This window comes from Cervus canadensis, chromosome 17, assembly GCF_019320065.1.
Source record: "Cervus canadensis isolate Bull #8, Minnesota chromosome 17, ASM1932006v1, whole genome shotgun sequence".
Classification (NCBI taxonomy): domain Eukaryota; kingdom Metazoa; phylum Chordata; class Mammalia; order Artiodactyla; family Cervidae; genus Cervus; species Cervus canadensis.
In genome coordinates, this window is record NC_057402.1 from 7,299,508 (window position 1) to 7,315,324 (window position 15,817).

The 15,817-nt window shown below is 63.7% G+C and overlaps 1 protein-coding gene across 6 annotated transcripts; it reads right to left on the bottom strand.

Annotated features, from left to right (window-relative positions):
- GPR132 (G protein-coupled receptor 132) lies at window positions 1-15,666 on the bottom strand. 6 transcript variants are annotated; one of them, XM_043434403.1, is made up of 4 exons: window positions 11,794-15,507; window positions 5,984-6,042; window positions 5,240-5,340; window positions 1-2,014 (listed from the first exon to the last, which is right to left on the bottom strand). In XM_043434403.1, the coding sequence occupies exons 3-4, from the start codon at window positions 5,244-5,246 to the stop codon at window positions 903-905; spliced, it is 1,119 nt and encodes a 372-aa protein (XP_043290338.1). In that variant the 5' UTR covers window positions 5,247-5,340; window positions 5,984-6,042; window positions 11,794-15,507; the 3' UTR covers window positions 1-902. The 6 variants fall into 6 exon arrangements, with proteins under 6 accessions (XP_043290338.1, XP_043290339.1, XP_043290336.1 ...); XM_043434404.1 differs by lacking the exons at window positions 5,984-6,042; window positions 11,794-15,507 and adding an exon at window positions 15,583-15,666; XM_043434401.1 differs by lacking the exon at window positions 5,984-6,042.
- Between the last annotated feature and the right edge of the window lie 151 nt (window positions 15,667-15,817).

Genomic DNA, 15,817 nt, shown 5'->3' on the forward strand with positions numbered 1-15,817 from the left:
TACTCTTGCGTTTTTATTTCCAGACGTGAAATCACATGTCTTCTCAGGGTCTTTCACAGTAAAGCTCATCCATCGACGCGGCCTTAGAGAAGCGGGAGCGGAAGTTGACCCTGACGCCGCCTTGGGGCTGCGTGCGGTCGGCCCCGCCGCTGACCCGCTGAGGCCAGGGTCACGGGCCCTGCTACAGATGGGACTCGGAGGCAGCGCTGCGCCTGGCCTGGCCCTCGGCAGCTCCGCCACAACGGGAGCCAGGAAGCCTCCGTGCTGACGACGTGCCGGGTCCTCGGAGCCCTTGGGCGTGTCCCCCTGCCTGGGGTGACCCCGGCCCTCCCAGCCCACAGGCGTGCCTGCCACGCACACACGGGGCTTCCTCCGGAGGCCACTTGGACTGCACCCCACCTCGCGGCTCCCCCTCAGAGCCATGGCGCTGAGCTGCCCCGGCCGAGGGCACGGTTTGCACAGACGACCCGGGGCAGAAGCAGAAATGCCCGGCCACGTACTCGCATCCAAGCGACGCTTGCAGAAAAGCTCAGGAAATAAAGTCGTCACGCGGCGGCCGACAGGCAGCTTCCGCACACGGCCTGTGCAGCCGCCAGCAGCACCAGGCGGGCGCACGGCCTGCGCCAGCTGCCCTGCTGTGCGCTAATAGCGGAGAACGCCAGCCAGAGCAAGCACTCCCGCCCGCCACGCGCTCTTCCCCGCGGCCAGCAGACTGCCCTTACCCTGAATGTGCTGCCGCCTTCCGTGGGGCTTCTGCTCAGCCGGGACCCCCAGCGGCAGAGACTCGGGGACGAGAAATCGGGGGTGAGCCATTTGGAGGGGGCTCCCCAGCCAGCACCATGGACATTGGCTAGCGGTCTACAAGCAGCACCGGCGGCCAGCCCTGGCCCCCTGCGCTGGGCTCAGCAGGACCCCTCGGCCAGCCCCTCTGGGGTGCCCGGTGACGGCCCTGGTGGGTGGACGGGCCCGGGGAAGGCGTAGCTGTTGGTGGGGGACATAGGCGACTGTGCCTCCTCCGAGTCCTTTGAGCATGCAAGCTTGGTGTCGTCCGTCTTCGTGGACCACTTTTTCCACCCCTTGTGGATTCTGCACACTTCCTGGCGGGTCACTTCCGCGGCCAGCACGTAGATGATGGGGTCAGCCACGCTGTTCACGGTGGCCAGGCTCAGGAACACCACGGAGGCCGTGTACAGGCGAATTTCAAAGTCGCACACAGGTTCTTCGGCCCCTCTGTGGTAGGAAAAGGCGATGGCTTTGATCAGGAGCACCAGGTGGTAGGGGGCGAAGCAGACCAGGAAGATGACCACGACCGCGATGGCCAGGAGCCTCACCTTGGCCTTCTGGGCAGCGCTCAGGCTGGTGCTCAGCTGGATGGTCCTGAAGATGCGCTGGTTGGTGACGGCGATGATGGACAGCGGGACGGCAAAGCCCACCATGAAGCGCGCGTAGTAGTACCCGGCCACCTTGTGGTCCATCGGCAGCGTCTCGAAGCAGGTTTCATCGTGCTCCATCTTGAACACCGGGGAGTGGACGAGCCCAACGAGAAGGAAGACTGTCGCGGAGATGAGGATGGCAGTCTTCTGGTGGCGCCGGCCCCGCGTCTCCAGCGCGTACACCACCGCCAGGAAGCGATCGCAGGAGATGCAGCAGAGGAAGAGGATGCTGATGTAGAGGTTGCAGAAGAAGATGTAGGCGGTCACCTTGCAGGCCAAGGGGCTGAGCGGCCAGCGGTGCCCGTGCTGGATGTAGACGACCCAGAGCGGCAGGGTGCTGACGTACAGCAGCTCGCAGAGCGCCAGGCAGAAGAGGTAGACGGCCAGCACGTGGCCCTGGCGTGCCTGCAGCAGCGTGAGCCACGCCGTCAGGCAGTTGGCCGGCAGGCCCAGCACGCACACACTACTGTACACGGTCACCAGGAACACCCTGCTATCGTTGAAGGGCACGTTGCACGTGTGGGAAGACACGCCCGTCGACAGGGCCCCCAGCGCAGGGCCGGTCTCCAGCGTGGCGTTTCCTGCGGGGCAGAGACAAGCGTGAGGGCGGGCGTGGCTGGGGACCGCGTGAATCAGACCACCTGGAGCGACCCTCCGAGCACGCAGAGTCTTGCAGGGAGGACCTGCTCCCACAACGCAGGGCCTGCAGACCCTCTCACAGGCCGGCTTTCTCTCCTCTCTCGTGGCAGTTGTGAGCTTACATCTAGTGGGGCGTCACCCGGGGGCATTTCCTGAGTTGGGGGGCGCCGTCCTCCCAGGGGGAGGTGCTGACCTCCGGAGTCCCCAGGCAGGTGTCCTGATTCAAAACCCACACCCACCCTCCACGGGCGCGTCCACGTCCCCTCGAGAAACAGACGGGCAGAATCAGTCACTGAATGTAAAACCTGCCCCGACAGCTTGGGCCTGGCCGCGTCCTCCATTGACGCAGGCACACGGGGCAGTCGCCACTGCCCATTGTCACGTGACGCCCCAGCCCAAAGCACACGCAGGGACCCAGAGATGCCAGGAACCCCAGCGCCCACACCCGCCCCCCCTACCCCCCGCTCTCCGCCACCCCGTCGGTTCAGCCGCACTTTCACGCCGTCCCTTGGAGGCGTCCCCTGGGCTCTGCCAGGCGCGCGCTGGGACCGTGCCGAGGCTGGCAGGCAGGCACAGGGAGCAGACGCCCCCGGGCTTTGGGCTCCCTGTTGGGAGTGGGAAGAACCTGAGCCCGGCCTCTGGAGGCACTGTCCGTGCAGAGGCCTGCTTCTCCAAGAGCAGACAGCGGACAGAGCAGCCCCTTGAGGTCAGCGGGAGCCGCAAGCAGTGCCCAGGTGCAGGCGGGCCTCTCTGGGCGCAGTGGCCTCTGGCAAGGGTGGCCCCAGTATCCAGCCCAGGGACTGGACAGTGGGCCGCATGGGGTGGGGGCGGCCCTGGTGATGGTACAGAATGTGGCTCTCGCTTCTGTAGCCTGGTGACCCCTGAGGCATGAAGACTCTTTGCTTACTTAGAGTCGAGGGTGAAGACCCCTGGGCCTTTCCACAGGCCTTTCCCACGGCCAAGGAAACTTCAGTGCGTCCCAGAGCTGGCACAACCGTGGGGTCTCAGGCTCCCCCCACCACAGGGCGACCTTATGCAGAAATCCGTGGCTGGCTCTGAAGGCAGGAGGAGAGCGACGCTCCCCCAGTGGCTCAGCGGTAAAGAACCCGCCTGCAATGCAGGAGACACAGGTTCAGTCCCTGGGTTGGAGGAGGAAGTGGCAGCTCACTCCAGTATTCCAGAGAACCCCATGGACAGAGGAGCCTGGTGGGCTGCAGTCCATGGGGTCGCAGAGAGTCAGACACGACTGAGCGGCGGAGCAGGGGCGCATGGTGAAGGTGGGCAGAGGGCAGTGCTGGTCCTCGGCTGAAGGCCCATCGAGACACGTCGGACGGCTGGTCCCGGGCCGGCGGGGGCGACGGCCCCACAGTGTGACCCCAAAGTCCGACTGTGCCCTCACGTGTTTCCCCCGGGTTTTAAAATTCTGGTAAAACATACATAGGATAGAAGTGATGCTCTTACACACGCCACGTGTCCATCTCTGCGACATGACGCGCAGTCACACTGTTGTACGGCCTTCACCACGTCCATCGCCGGAACTTTCTCATCTTGCAAAACTGAAACTCTGTCCTCATTTAACCCCCAGCCCCTCCTGGGAGTGCATGGTAAAGAATGTGACCCTGGACGTCCCCGGTGGTCCAGTGGTTGAGAATCCGCCAGCCAGTGCAGGGGACACGGGCTCAGTCCTGGGTCTGGGAAGATCGCACGTGCGGCTGAGCAGCGAGGCCCGGGGGCCACGACTACTGAGCCCCACCCTGGGGCCTGTGCTCAGCAACTGGGGAGCCCACGCGCAGCAGTGAAGACCCAGCAGTCAGAGACAAGCAGCAAGGAAGACCGCAGAGAGAGCGTGTCCTTCCGTGCCTGCACACCACATCCTCAGGGCCACGGGCCAGAGCGCCCTTCCCTCTCAGGGCAGCTCAGAGTCCGATGTGTGGCTGGACCACAGGCGCGTCTCCACTCCTCCGGCCAGGGACGCGGGCGGCTCCCCTATCCTGTGGAGATGACTTCTCCACACCTGCGTTCACTTCCTTTGTGCGCATCCTCAGAAGTGGGGCTGCCGGCTCATGTGATGAGCCCCCTGGTAGCTTTCTGAGGACCCTCCAGACAGTTTCCACGGCAGCCACTCCATTTTCCGTCTCTGCATCCTCAGCCGCGCTTAGTCTCTCGGTTTTGACAGTGGCCATCCGGATGGGTGTGAGGTGGTCCCTTCTCTGGGGCCCCACCCCTCGCCCTAACCCCCTGGGACGTGGGTTTCATTCCATGTGCAGACAGAGGGTGCGGGCAAGTCCCCAGACCCAGGTGTCACTTCCCCGCATGAGAGCCGGGCCAGCACAGGGGCCGGGGGTGCGTGGGGAGCAGCCAGCGGGAGGGCACTTCTTGGGTGGGAGGTAGCTGACACCTGTCTTGGCCCAAGCTGGCCCGGCCTGGACCGATGGTCCCCTCTGGTTGGACAAGTCCTCCACAAGCTGGCAGCCCACCACCTGGACCGCAGCACGGCCCTGGGTCCGTCCCAGTGCCGACCCTGTCTTGCCACCCCTTTGGGGGGCAGGGCGTGAGGGGTCCCGAAGCCCAGGTGGAGGCTCAGGTGGGGCCCATGGGCCCGTTCCTGCTCCCGGCTCCCCCACCAACCGCCCGCCCTTGAGGGTGCCCTCTGGACTCGGCGTAGTTCAGTCACACTCCACCTGCTGGGGCCACATGGGCAGCACGTGGGGGCCCATCTTCACCTGCCCGCGCCCCGTCCCCGCCCCCAGCCATCTGGCGACCAGACCTGGGCACACAGGTGAAAGCGCCCCCTGCCTCGCGGGCACTCGGAGGACCTGACCTCCTGGGAAAGGAGCCTTCTGGGCTGGGGGCAGACGAGCCCCAGGGGACACAGGGGCAGGCTCTGGGGGGCCCAGGCCTGGAGGAGCCCGGCTTCCCCACAGTCCCGCCCCTGGCTGTTTTCTAGCACATTCAGAGAAGGAAGAAGCGGGCGCTGTCCTGTGTCCTGATGGGGAGCCTCTGGCTTTGCTGTCTCCGGGTTCGTTTTTATTTTAAGAAGTCTGCTTTTGCATGCTAACGTTTGAAGCAATTATCGCTGTTATGAGACCAAGTACAATTGTAGAAAAATTCCCACGGGCTCCCTCCTAAAGGTTCCAAGTCAAAGGAGGCCTGAGTGGGGCTCTCACCTGGCATGTTCGCAGGCTCCGGGCTCAGGGCCGGGCGGCTGTGCCCGTCACACAGCGGAGATGGTGCTGTTGAGACGTTCGCTCCCAGAGTTTAAAGTGACCTGGAGCAAGAGTGGGCGGAAATTGCTTTAGGGAAATCAGATTAAATCACAAATGAAGCCGTTTGACAAATCGTTACTGAGCACTTGTTACCAGGCCAAGTCTTGTATTTTGGCCTTCCCTCGTGACTCAGATGGTAAAGCATCTGCCTGCAATGCAAGAGACCCGGGTTCAATCCCTGGGTGGGGAGGACCCCCTGGAGAAGGAAATGGCACCCCACTCCAGTATTCTTGCCTACAGAATCCCGTGGACAGAGGAGCCTGGGGGGCAAAGTCCATGGGGTTGCGACGAGTCGGACACGACTGAGCAACAAAACACACAGTCTTGTGTTTATCCTGTGGGATATGACAGCAAAGTCTAAATATAGAAAGAACTCCCACAAACCAACAAAAATAAGTGTCAAAGCTGATCATTCACAGAAGTGAAAACGTCTCAACTGGAAGAACACTCAACTCCACTGATACAGTCAAAAAAAGGTGAATGTAAAACAACCAAACACCAATCTTTTTCTTGCCCATGATGTTGGCGCAGATAAAGAACTTCAACTCTTAGTGTTGGCAAGCAAGTGCAAAAGTGAGCTTCTCCATGCTGGGGACGGGGGCATAAATGGGCACAGAGGCTTTCTAGCGCAATCTGGAAACGCACCTCAAAAGTCTTCCATGTGCTTAACTTTCGACCAGGTGAAGTCCTTTCCAGGAGCTTTCCTGATGAAACAGCTACCTGAGATTCAAAGTGCATGGACCGCGCCCCCGTGAAAGGGACTGGGACCCCGGCCCAGGGCAGGGACGGGCAGGTTCCGGGTCACTGGCCGACGGGACGGCATCCCGGCCCCCACTGCTGCTTCCTTCCTGAACCAGAGACGCCCCTAGCACAGGCCCTATCCTAGCAGCCAGAGAGGGTCCGAGGGAGGGTCTTCCCTGCCGGCCTGGAACCCAGCCCCCACCCCCGGGGGAGCTGGCAGCTGAAGGCACCCCCCTCCCCGCCCTGCGCTGGGTGGGGTTGTCTGTGATGCCAGCAGACAAGCTAGCCAGAAATAACAGGAAACCAAGGTGTTTACCTGAAACTGCAGAAAGTTCATCAGTTTAGAAAGAGTTTATAAGCAAGACCTTGAAACTACAGACAAAGGGGAGTTGCAAGAAAGAGTCGAGATACGCCGTTAACATTCTGAAACTGATGTCCTGACCAAGTGGTGGGTGTGGGTCTGGGGGTCCCTGGGTCTTCCCGTCCATCCCCTCACTCACCACTGCCCTCAGCCAATGAAGGGGGCTGAGCCCAACAAAGGGGGCTCCGGGAAGGCGGGTCTCCACTGTGAGGGTTGCCCATGTGAGCTGCAGTTGTTGGGGGCGGGTGCCAACCCACCTGGGAGCCGTCGGGACGCCCGCGAACCACGTGAGGCCAGGAGACCCCCAGCCTCGCCCTGGGCGAGGGGCCAATCCCTCTGTCAGGACTGAGATTTGGGAAACCTGGGTGGGGGATCCCTCCCCCGGGGCTGCCCCGCCAGCTCCTGCCTGAGCAGCTGGGAGCAGAGGGGGACCGCTGTCTCTAGAAGTCACTTCTGCAAAAGCCAGAGGAAGTGGCCCAACTGTCAGTGTGCATCCCCCAGCAGGGGCGAGGCCTGCGGGCAGAGGTCTGTGCAGAGAGCGCAGGCTGGCCGGGCCGGCGGGGGGGTGCGGGGGGCATCCTGGGCCCTGCCTGGCGCCCCCACCCCGCCCTCCTGTGTAGACAGAGCTCTGACTCTGGGTCTGGGGTGGTGGCCGTGTCTGCCTGGACTGGCGGGAGGTCGGGGGCCGCGTTGGGAGGAGCGGGGCGGGTGTCTGGAACGCGGCACAAGGCCCGGGCCAGGGCGGCCAGGGGCTGGGACGGCGCTACCCCCACGGCACAGTCCGGCCCTGCCCAGGCCCGGTGGGTTCCTCCTCTGCACCCACCTCCGGGCCATCTGCCCTGCACAACTTGGCCCGTCCCTGGGCTCGTCCGGGCCCTTCCCCCCCCCGATGCCCTCTTGGCTTCAGGTCTCCGCGCCGGCTTCTCCGGGGGTCTCTGGACCCCGTGGCCTGGCCTCCTCCTGCTTCCTCTCGTGTCCTCCGTCCTCTGCGTCTGCCCCACCCTGTGAGCTGAGCGACCCGGGAGGGGCCGTGGGTCCGCCCCACCTCAGCATGTCAGCCAGGACACCACCCAGCCCGCCCGGGGGGCGGTGGGCTGTCCCCCCCCAGCATCCGCACCCTGCCCACCCAGAGGGCCCTGGCCCGTCCCCACCCACGGCTGGGGCTCTTGCGGGCAGGGATCGGGGGCTGAGGTCCCCCCTTGTTCTCCCAGAGTCGGGTGCTTAGAGGGACACATCCCCCCGCCCAGGCCCAGCTGCCTGCTCTTCCCTGCCCTCACCAGCGTCCCGTCCACCTTGGGAGACCCACAGGGGTGGTCCCGGCTGCAGGGGAGGTGGAGTGACAGGCCCTGCAGGAGGCCTCAGGAAGACAAGCCCCCCTTTCCGCAACGCTGGCCTGGGCCTGGTGAGCTTGCGGTCCCGTGTCTGCGCTCTTGGGCGGGGTGGGGGCCACAGCAGCCACAGGCCGTGGGGTGGGTGGTCTGGGTCAGCCTGAGGCTCCTGCTCTTGGCTTCCAGCAGCCGTGGACGCCAGCCCCATCCCTGCCAGCCACGGGCACCACGCTGGAGGCAGCACGTCCCAGAAGGGCCCCCAGACCCCCCGGGAGGGAGAGACATGACCAGGAGTGGCCTGGCCCACAGAGCTGTCCCCGGACACGCCACGGCCCGTGGGTGCTACGCGTCCCTCCCTTCATTTAGAACAACGTTGAAGGGTTTGACTCAAGCTCTCTCAACAGGCACCGCCACGGCGCTGAGGACCAGCCGGCCCCTGGGCCTTGCCTCCCAGTTCCCATCTCACGCCGTGGGACCCGGTCGCGGCGGCTGACGGCCTGTCCCGTGGCTGCCCTGCAGCACCTTTGCCCGATTTGCCTCAGCTGGAACTTTCAGGTCATTTCCACCTCCTACCCCCACCTCCTCACACCAGCGCGCTGACTTCATTTCTGTCTGCCGGCAGTTCACACTTCGGGGCGGGACCTTCCAACCTGGGCCCCGAGCTCAGCAAGCTCACTGCTCTCACGCGGCCCAGGCTCTCCAGCCCCGGGCATCCATCGTCACCACTCCCCTTTAGGAAGGCTTGCATAGCGTGCTCCGAAAACGCACCTGCATCTCCCTGGCGGCTAGTGAGGCTGGACAGCCCCGCCTTGTTCCATGGTGCCCGGAGGCATCTGTGTCCCCCAACGCTGCCTGGAGAGTCCCCTAAAACATCACCCTGTCGTCGCCCAGGCAGGGATGGTGGGAAGCACCTGGTCCTCAGCGGTCAGAGCCCCGGCCCTCCGTTCCTGGCAGACGCACCAGGACCCTGCACTGTGCCCGGCACTGGACGCCCCATCCTTCAGCCTGCCGCCCGGCCAGCAGGGCCCCTGTCTTGGGGTCCCTCCTCACACCCACATGCCCCCAGCCCCACCGGCTTTATTCTCACCCCGCCAGTGTCCCCAGAGCCAGCGGCAAGCACATGTCCTGTGCGGGCCCTGAGGGCCCAGGCCCCACGCAGGGAGCTTCCCCATGACGGAGCCAGGCCCCTGCACCTGCTTCCCGCTGCCGGCCCTGGAACTCCCAGGCTCCCCCTACCCAGGCGCCCTGGTGCCCGGGGTCTCTCTCGGAGAAGGACGCTGCGAAGACCCTTGACCGAGCCCGCACCTTCACGCCAAGGAGCCCCTTCTGCTTTCAGCCCCTGACCCCGACGCTCGCGCGGGAGCCCAGGACTCACCCAGGCTGTCTCGGCAGGCGCGACTGACAGCTTTCAGGAAGTAGCAGGAGTGTCTCTAGAGCTCCCCAAACCACAAACAGAGCGAAACTGGGGGTGGGCCGACCGGCTAGGCATCTTCCCACTGGTGCTGAGAGGATGGCCTCGGCACCTTCCTGAAAACGGATCCAGGCTGCTTCTGCTCATGCTTCTGGCAACAGCCAGAGCTGCTTCCACTCAGGACTTCCCAGGCGGCTGGGCCCGACGTGGGGCCAGCTGGTGCGAGCTGCAGGGACCTACTGAATCCCGACAGCAAGGCTGGACGCCCAGGGTGGGGACCCCCAGGAGCTCCTGGGCTCAGGCCTGAGGGTCCCTCCTGGGCCGCTGGGCACAGAGCAGGGCTGTCACCAGGAGGCCTTGCCCCCCGGGATGCTCGTGGGGCGCTGGGAGCCGGGCTGCCTCCTGGCACCGCCCCATGGGCCCAGGACAGTGCCTAGCCCCAGTGCCCGGCCGTCTCACCGAAGCCCCCTCCCCAGCCCCTCCTGGGGAGGACCCTGCAGGAAAGGCCAGCGTGCCCCGTGCTGGGCTTGAGCTCTGTCCCTGAGCCCCTGGACCCCCTGGAGCCGACCCCAGCCAGGCCGGGGGGCATCTACGGGCGAGTTTCTCTTGAGGGATCCATGGGATCCCCCAGGAACCCAGGGTCCACTTGGGAAGGCAGGGCTTGCAGGACTCCAGCCTAACGCACACGCCAGTGTCCTCGGAAGACGGCGGGTTGCGGAGGACCTGCCACCTCACTTGGTCACCCTGGGCTGGTTCTGGGCTCTGAGGTGAGGCACTGGGGACCCCCCGCTGCGGTCCCAGCTCTCCAGCCCAGCTCAGGGCTGGGCCCCTTAACCTCTGTGGGCCACCTGTGCCCAGCAGCAAGGCGGCAGGTGGAACCAAGGCCCCTGGTCAGTGCACCCGGGGCTGGGGAGCCGGGTGTGGGGCGCCTGGGAATCTGGGCATGGGAGTCACCTCAGCCCCCCAACACCTTCCCAGGGGCGACAGTGTCAACCACAGGCCACTGCCAAGGGCACCACCCACCACCCAGGGGTGCAGGCCCAGACGAGCGGTCTGCAGTGGAGCCGAGGCTCGGCGGTCTGTGGGGGCCTCCTCAGCGTCTGAGGACCTAGGGCCTCAGCAGGAGCGGAGCCCGCTTCAGGGCCGCGGGCTAGTTCCCCCGGGCGGTGGCCATGGGGTCAAGGAGGGCAGCTGAGCCCTCCCCTGGGTTCTGGGGGGCCTGGGAAGGGAGCCGGCCCTGAGGAGCTGGGGGCCGCGAGCCGGGCAGCAGCAGCACCCACCCCACCTGCTTCCCGGCGCAACTCCTGGCCAGCGAGGCAGGTGTGGGCAATGGGGTTTCGGGGAGCTAGGGGCCTGGTGCGTTTCCTGAAGGCTGAGTGTCTTGCAGGCAGGATAAAGGGGGACGCTGCTCCCATTTTCTCAACATGCCCGGGGGCCGCTCAAGTAGAGGCTGCTAGCTCCCAGGGCCCCCCCTTCCACCAGGCAGCCACCCCTGATCCCATCTGCAGCATCACGTCATCTCCTCATCACAGGGGAACGTTTTAGTCACTGTCTGAAGCGGGTCGTATAGTCACAGATTCAAACCTGAGAAGACATGGGGGGGCAGGTGGTGGCGGCCCCCTTGGGGCACCGTCCGGACACCTGCTGGACAGCGTGCTCCTCCGGGCCACAGGTCTCCGCTCCCCTCACCACCTCTGAAAGTTTCACAGGCAAAGGAGGGGAGTCCTGGCGGCCCGAGTGACCACCACCCACACCAGCGCCAAGACTTCCAGACGAGCCTCATGTCTGTGAGCAGAATCGGGTCCCTGACTCAGCGCCGCGTTCCCCTCCAGAGCCTCCGCACGCCCCTGCCCGCTCTCCTTGGGCCCGACAGCCACTCGGTGGTGCCCGGTGGCTCACGGCGGGTACAGCGCAGCCGGCAGGCGTGCCTGGTGATGTCGGGCGCCCCACTCAGAAGCAGCGCTCCCCGACATTCACCTTCTGAGGTTACCTGGCCGGCTGTCCCTGAAATGTCACACATTCTAGATGTGCTTGACTGGGTGTTCCCCGCGTCATCTAACGTTCCCCCACTGCGGGTTTCCCGTGTCTGGGAAGTGGGCCTGAAGCTCCGGCAGTTTCAGTTAGCGTTTCTGGCACTGGGACCCCTGTCATGAAGGCACGCCTGGCGGCTCGTCCCTCCCAGAGCTGAACCCCCCACTCCCAACCCCAGGGCGGCCTCCGCACTGGGTCTGCCGAGTGGCGACTTTCCCATCACGTGGTGCCTCCATCTGTGATGGCACCAGCAGGCCTGGCGGCAGGGGGTTAGGGAGATGTGCCCTCCCTGCTCCCCCAGCCAAAGGGCAGTAAGTCACCTCCTGCTGTAGCTAAGATGTCAGACTCTTTCTCACTGCCTCTCCCTGAGTATCACTAAGGACTCAGAGATTTTTACTGCGGCCGTTGTAGATAACAAGATCTACCGTTATAACCACTTTCGAGAGAACAGCGCGGTGACCAGCACCCTCGGGTTGCTGTGTGACCGTCACCCACATCATCTGTCTCCGGGACGCTCCTCTCCCCAAACAGAAACTCTGCCCCCACTAAGCCCCGGCTTCCCCGCCCTCCCCTACCATCCTACCTCTGTCTCTGTGGGTCTGACTGCTCCAGGGACCCCGACGAGTGGACTCTCCCAGGAGCATCCTTTTGTGACAGGCCTGTTTCACTCCGCATGAGGTCCTCAAGGCCGGCCCACGCTGGAGCAGGTGTCAGATGTGACTCACTCCCCGCGTGGCTGAGTCCTGTGCCATTGTGTGGCTGGACCACGTCTGCTTATCCATCGCCCATCCGTGGACACGCGGGTTGCTTCCCGCTTCGGGCCGCCTTGGGTAACACTGTTGTGAACACGAGTGTGCAGGACTCGGAGTTTTCATATCACGGTGTGTTTCCTCCGTCGACTTCAGCTGTTGCCCTTGAGGACCCTCAAGTTGTCCCAGGCCCTCTGAACCCTCTGCCCCGCCTCTGTGGGGGTGGGCCCGTGCTCCGTCTCTTCAGCTTTGCTATTACGCTACGCTTTGCCCCTCCATCTCCAAACCCCTCCTGCCAGGAGCAGGCCCTGCTTCCTTGTGTGTGTCCGTCTGAATGTGCCACCCCTGATCCACTGGGGAGATGACCGTTTTTCCTTCTTCCAGAAAGTCTGCCAGGCCTCCCTGGCCCCTGCCCCCCTCCAGTGGAGCAGGGTTCTGCCCCCGCCCACTCTTGAGCCTCAGTGATGCTGTCACTGAATCGGGGGCTGGGGAGGGGAAGCGGGGCCTCCAGGGTTTCCTCGGGACTTGGTGCTTTCACAAGGGCCCAGGAGTTCCCCAGCGCCCTCCAGAGAAGGGGCTTTCAGGGTGGTTTTGGGGAGAGCTTCCTCGGGAGAGAAGAAGCTGTGAACGAAAAGGGGCTTTACAGAAGTTGTCATCCCAAGAGCTTGGTGATTCTGAAACTCATTACCGGCCCATCTTCCTCTGACTGGGGTGCGTTCTGAATGTGAACCATGGGTCGTGGTTTCAGCAGAGTTAAAGGGTGCTCTAGATCAGCCCAGAACAGGCTGCCCATCACCTCAGAAACCCCAGACAGCCGTGCTGAGCATGTGGAGTTCTCTCTCTCTCCCCCTCGGCTGGCCCAGCTGCTCCCACAGCCTTGGGAAACCAGGTGCCTTGTCTCTTGGTCAAAACTGGCTACTTGAGCTCCAGCCCCCACATCTGCATTCCAGGTGTCAGGAAGGGAGGAAGTAGAGGCGAGAGGGGCCCCTGCTCTTTGAGGAGATGCGCCAGAATCCCCAAACAGTGCTTCTGGTCCCATCTCCTCAGGAATGCACTGCTGTGGCTGTGCCTGGCTGGGGGGATGGCTGGGAAATGTGGTCTTTGATTTCACGGCGCCCGCTGACCCTGGGTGCTGTTCCTAAACCAGAATGTCAGGGTATGGGGGGAGGTGCTGCCCCAGGCACACGTGGTCACCAGCTTCTCTACCACTTGGTGAAGGCAGGTCCCGGACAGGTGGGCAGGATGCGTGCTGGCCAGGCCCAGGGACGAAACTGCCCCCAGATGAGAAGAGGGTCCAGAGTGGGGTTGATCTGGGAGGAGGAGGAGGGAGGAGCTTGGAGAGCAGAAGCTGGGAGAGAGGGCTTGGGGGACAGACGAGGAGGGGAGATGGAGGGGAGCGGGGCCCCTGGGGCAGCTCCTCCTAAGGAGGCTTCCTCCCCCCAGAAGCCCCAGGAGACCCACTGCCCAGAGCCTGTGAAGCAGGGCCCACGTGGAGAGCCCAAACCTTCAGTCCCCGTGGCTCTGGCCCACGTGTTGCCTGGCTCCAGTGGTTTGGGCCCACCAGCTTAACAGGCCTTGCTAGACCCTGTCTCCACCAACAGAATATTGCTCCTCCCAGGGAAGCTAAAGATGGCAAACGACATTACTGTTCTCTCCAGAATTTCCAGAACGACCCATCCACTCGTCAGAAGAAAGCATCAAGCATGCTTTGTCTGGCGGTATTTTGGGAACCAGGATCACCAGGGTCTGTTGGGGGCATCAGAGGGTTCCGGACACGGGACAGGGTCACCGGCCCACCGAATGCTGCTCTGTGACAAGCCCGCCCCCTCTGTCTGTCTGTCCCTCTAGTCCACAAGCCCTGGGGGCCGCGGGTTTGCACCCCATTCTCTTTGGTCCCTGAGTCCACCCATCCCTTGTGCACATGCCCCACGAGTGCAAACCATTCTCTAAAGACTATGCTCGAGACTCCCCTGGGGGTCCAGTGGCTAAGACTCTGTGCTCCCAATGCGGGGGCCAGGGTTTGATCCCTGGTTGGGGAACTGATCCCACATGCTGCAACTAAAGATCCTGCATGCCTCAGCGAAGAACAGAAATCCCGACTTGAGTGCAGAATTCAGACCTGGCACTGCCAAAGGAAGAAAGAATTTTTGTTTTTCTTAAAAAGACTGAACTCACATCCAGCCTCTGGACAGTAACAATTATTCTTGGGAGGGTGAAAGGGGAAACTGAAACTTGGAGGACCAGAGGTTTGGAAAGTAGCAAGAGACTTTCTCCTTTACACAGGGAAAAAAAAAAACCAGCTGTTGGGGAAGACGCGGCTACCGGGTCAGAGAACAGCAAGGCTTCAGAAGAAAGCGGGTAGCTGTTCCCCGGCTCCGGGGGAGGACAGGTGGGGACCGCAGGCCACTGCCCCAGGCTGTGTGGCTCTAAATGGAACCCCAGTGGGAAAGTCTGCAAGGCCGTGAAGTTAATAGAACGGTGTGCAGGAGGGTGTCTTGGCAGCCTGGCCAGAGAAGGGCATTAAAAACGTGTCCAAAAGCACTACATGAGGCAAAGAAAAAAAGGGAAGAATCTGGCAATATCAACAGTGAGGCTTTCTGTTCAGCCAGGGATGCCTGGCCCGAGTTAACACGTGAGGCCAGAACAGGAGAACACAGGTGCTAAGATGAACAAGAGCTCACACTGAAGGCGCATGGGGAGCTTCTGCAGGTGGAGACGGGCACGCGAGGGGCACGGGCACGTGAGGGGCACGGGCACCTCTCGGACGTGGCTCTTGCCACTCCCGCCCGGGCCACGGCGTGTCCACGCACCCCGAGCGTGGTCCCCGGCCTCCCCAGGGAGGGAGCCTCAGCAGGCAGAGCGCTGGTGGACAGTACTCAGGATGGCCAGCTGGGAACCCCGAGCCAGCCCAGCTGGTGAGTGGTCACCCTGTCAGGGCTGCTCCCCAAGGACTTGGGGCGGCATCTGGTCAGTCAGCCTCCCTGCGGGACGGGCAGGAGGAGGCCGCCCGCTTCGTCAGCAGCTGTTTAATCACGTGCCTACTGCGCATCAGGTCCAAGCAGGGCCACAACAGACCCCGTCCACTGTCAGGGACCCCACTCTCCCTCAGGGCCACCCCCTCCCCGAGCACGGCCCAGGCCCGGCTGCAGCCCAGCTCCCCCCAGGACAGGCCCACGGGCCCTGCTGCACCCTCAGCGGCCCTTGGGAACCGCCCGCTTTGCCTCAGGGTCCCAGGACCCAGGGAGGGTCTCAGAGGTCAGGGCCTCCTCGGGGGGCACAGTGGGATGGCCTCTGCCCAGCCGAAGCACAGGTGTGTGCGGCCGGTGACCTCCCCTGGGGCAGGGAGAGCTAGACAGAAGCCAAGAGGCGGCCTGGAGCACCTCTTCAGGCCAGGGTCGCGGTGGCCAGGGGTCCGCCTCCTTTCCTGGCCACTATTTCCAGGCTCACTTGCTGTCAAAGGTCAGCCGCAGACAGCAGGTCTCCAGTGAGAGCAGGAGCCTTCCCCCAGAGCCCTGCCCCGAGGCCCCCCCATGGGCCTCACTTCCTTGCAGCCCAGGGTCCCCAACCCTGATGTTTTGTCCCCAGGGACACAGCCTCCCTGGAGACGGTGTTGGGTTTCCTACCTGGGCCAAGGGTGCTGCTGGAGGCTAGGAATGGTGCCAAGCATCCCTAACGCCCAGGAAGGACAGTGCCCTTCAGCATAGAGAAGCTTCCAGCCCCAAATATCAGCAGGGGCTGCCCGGAAGCCCTGCGCAGAGGGGCCCCCCTGACCCACCGCTGCCCCAGGCTCCGGGGAGGCCCTCAGAGGCTCTGGGAGGGTGGGCGGGCAGGAACTCGCCGTGAGCCCTGCGCTGCCCC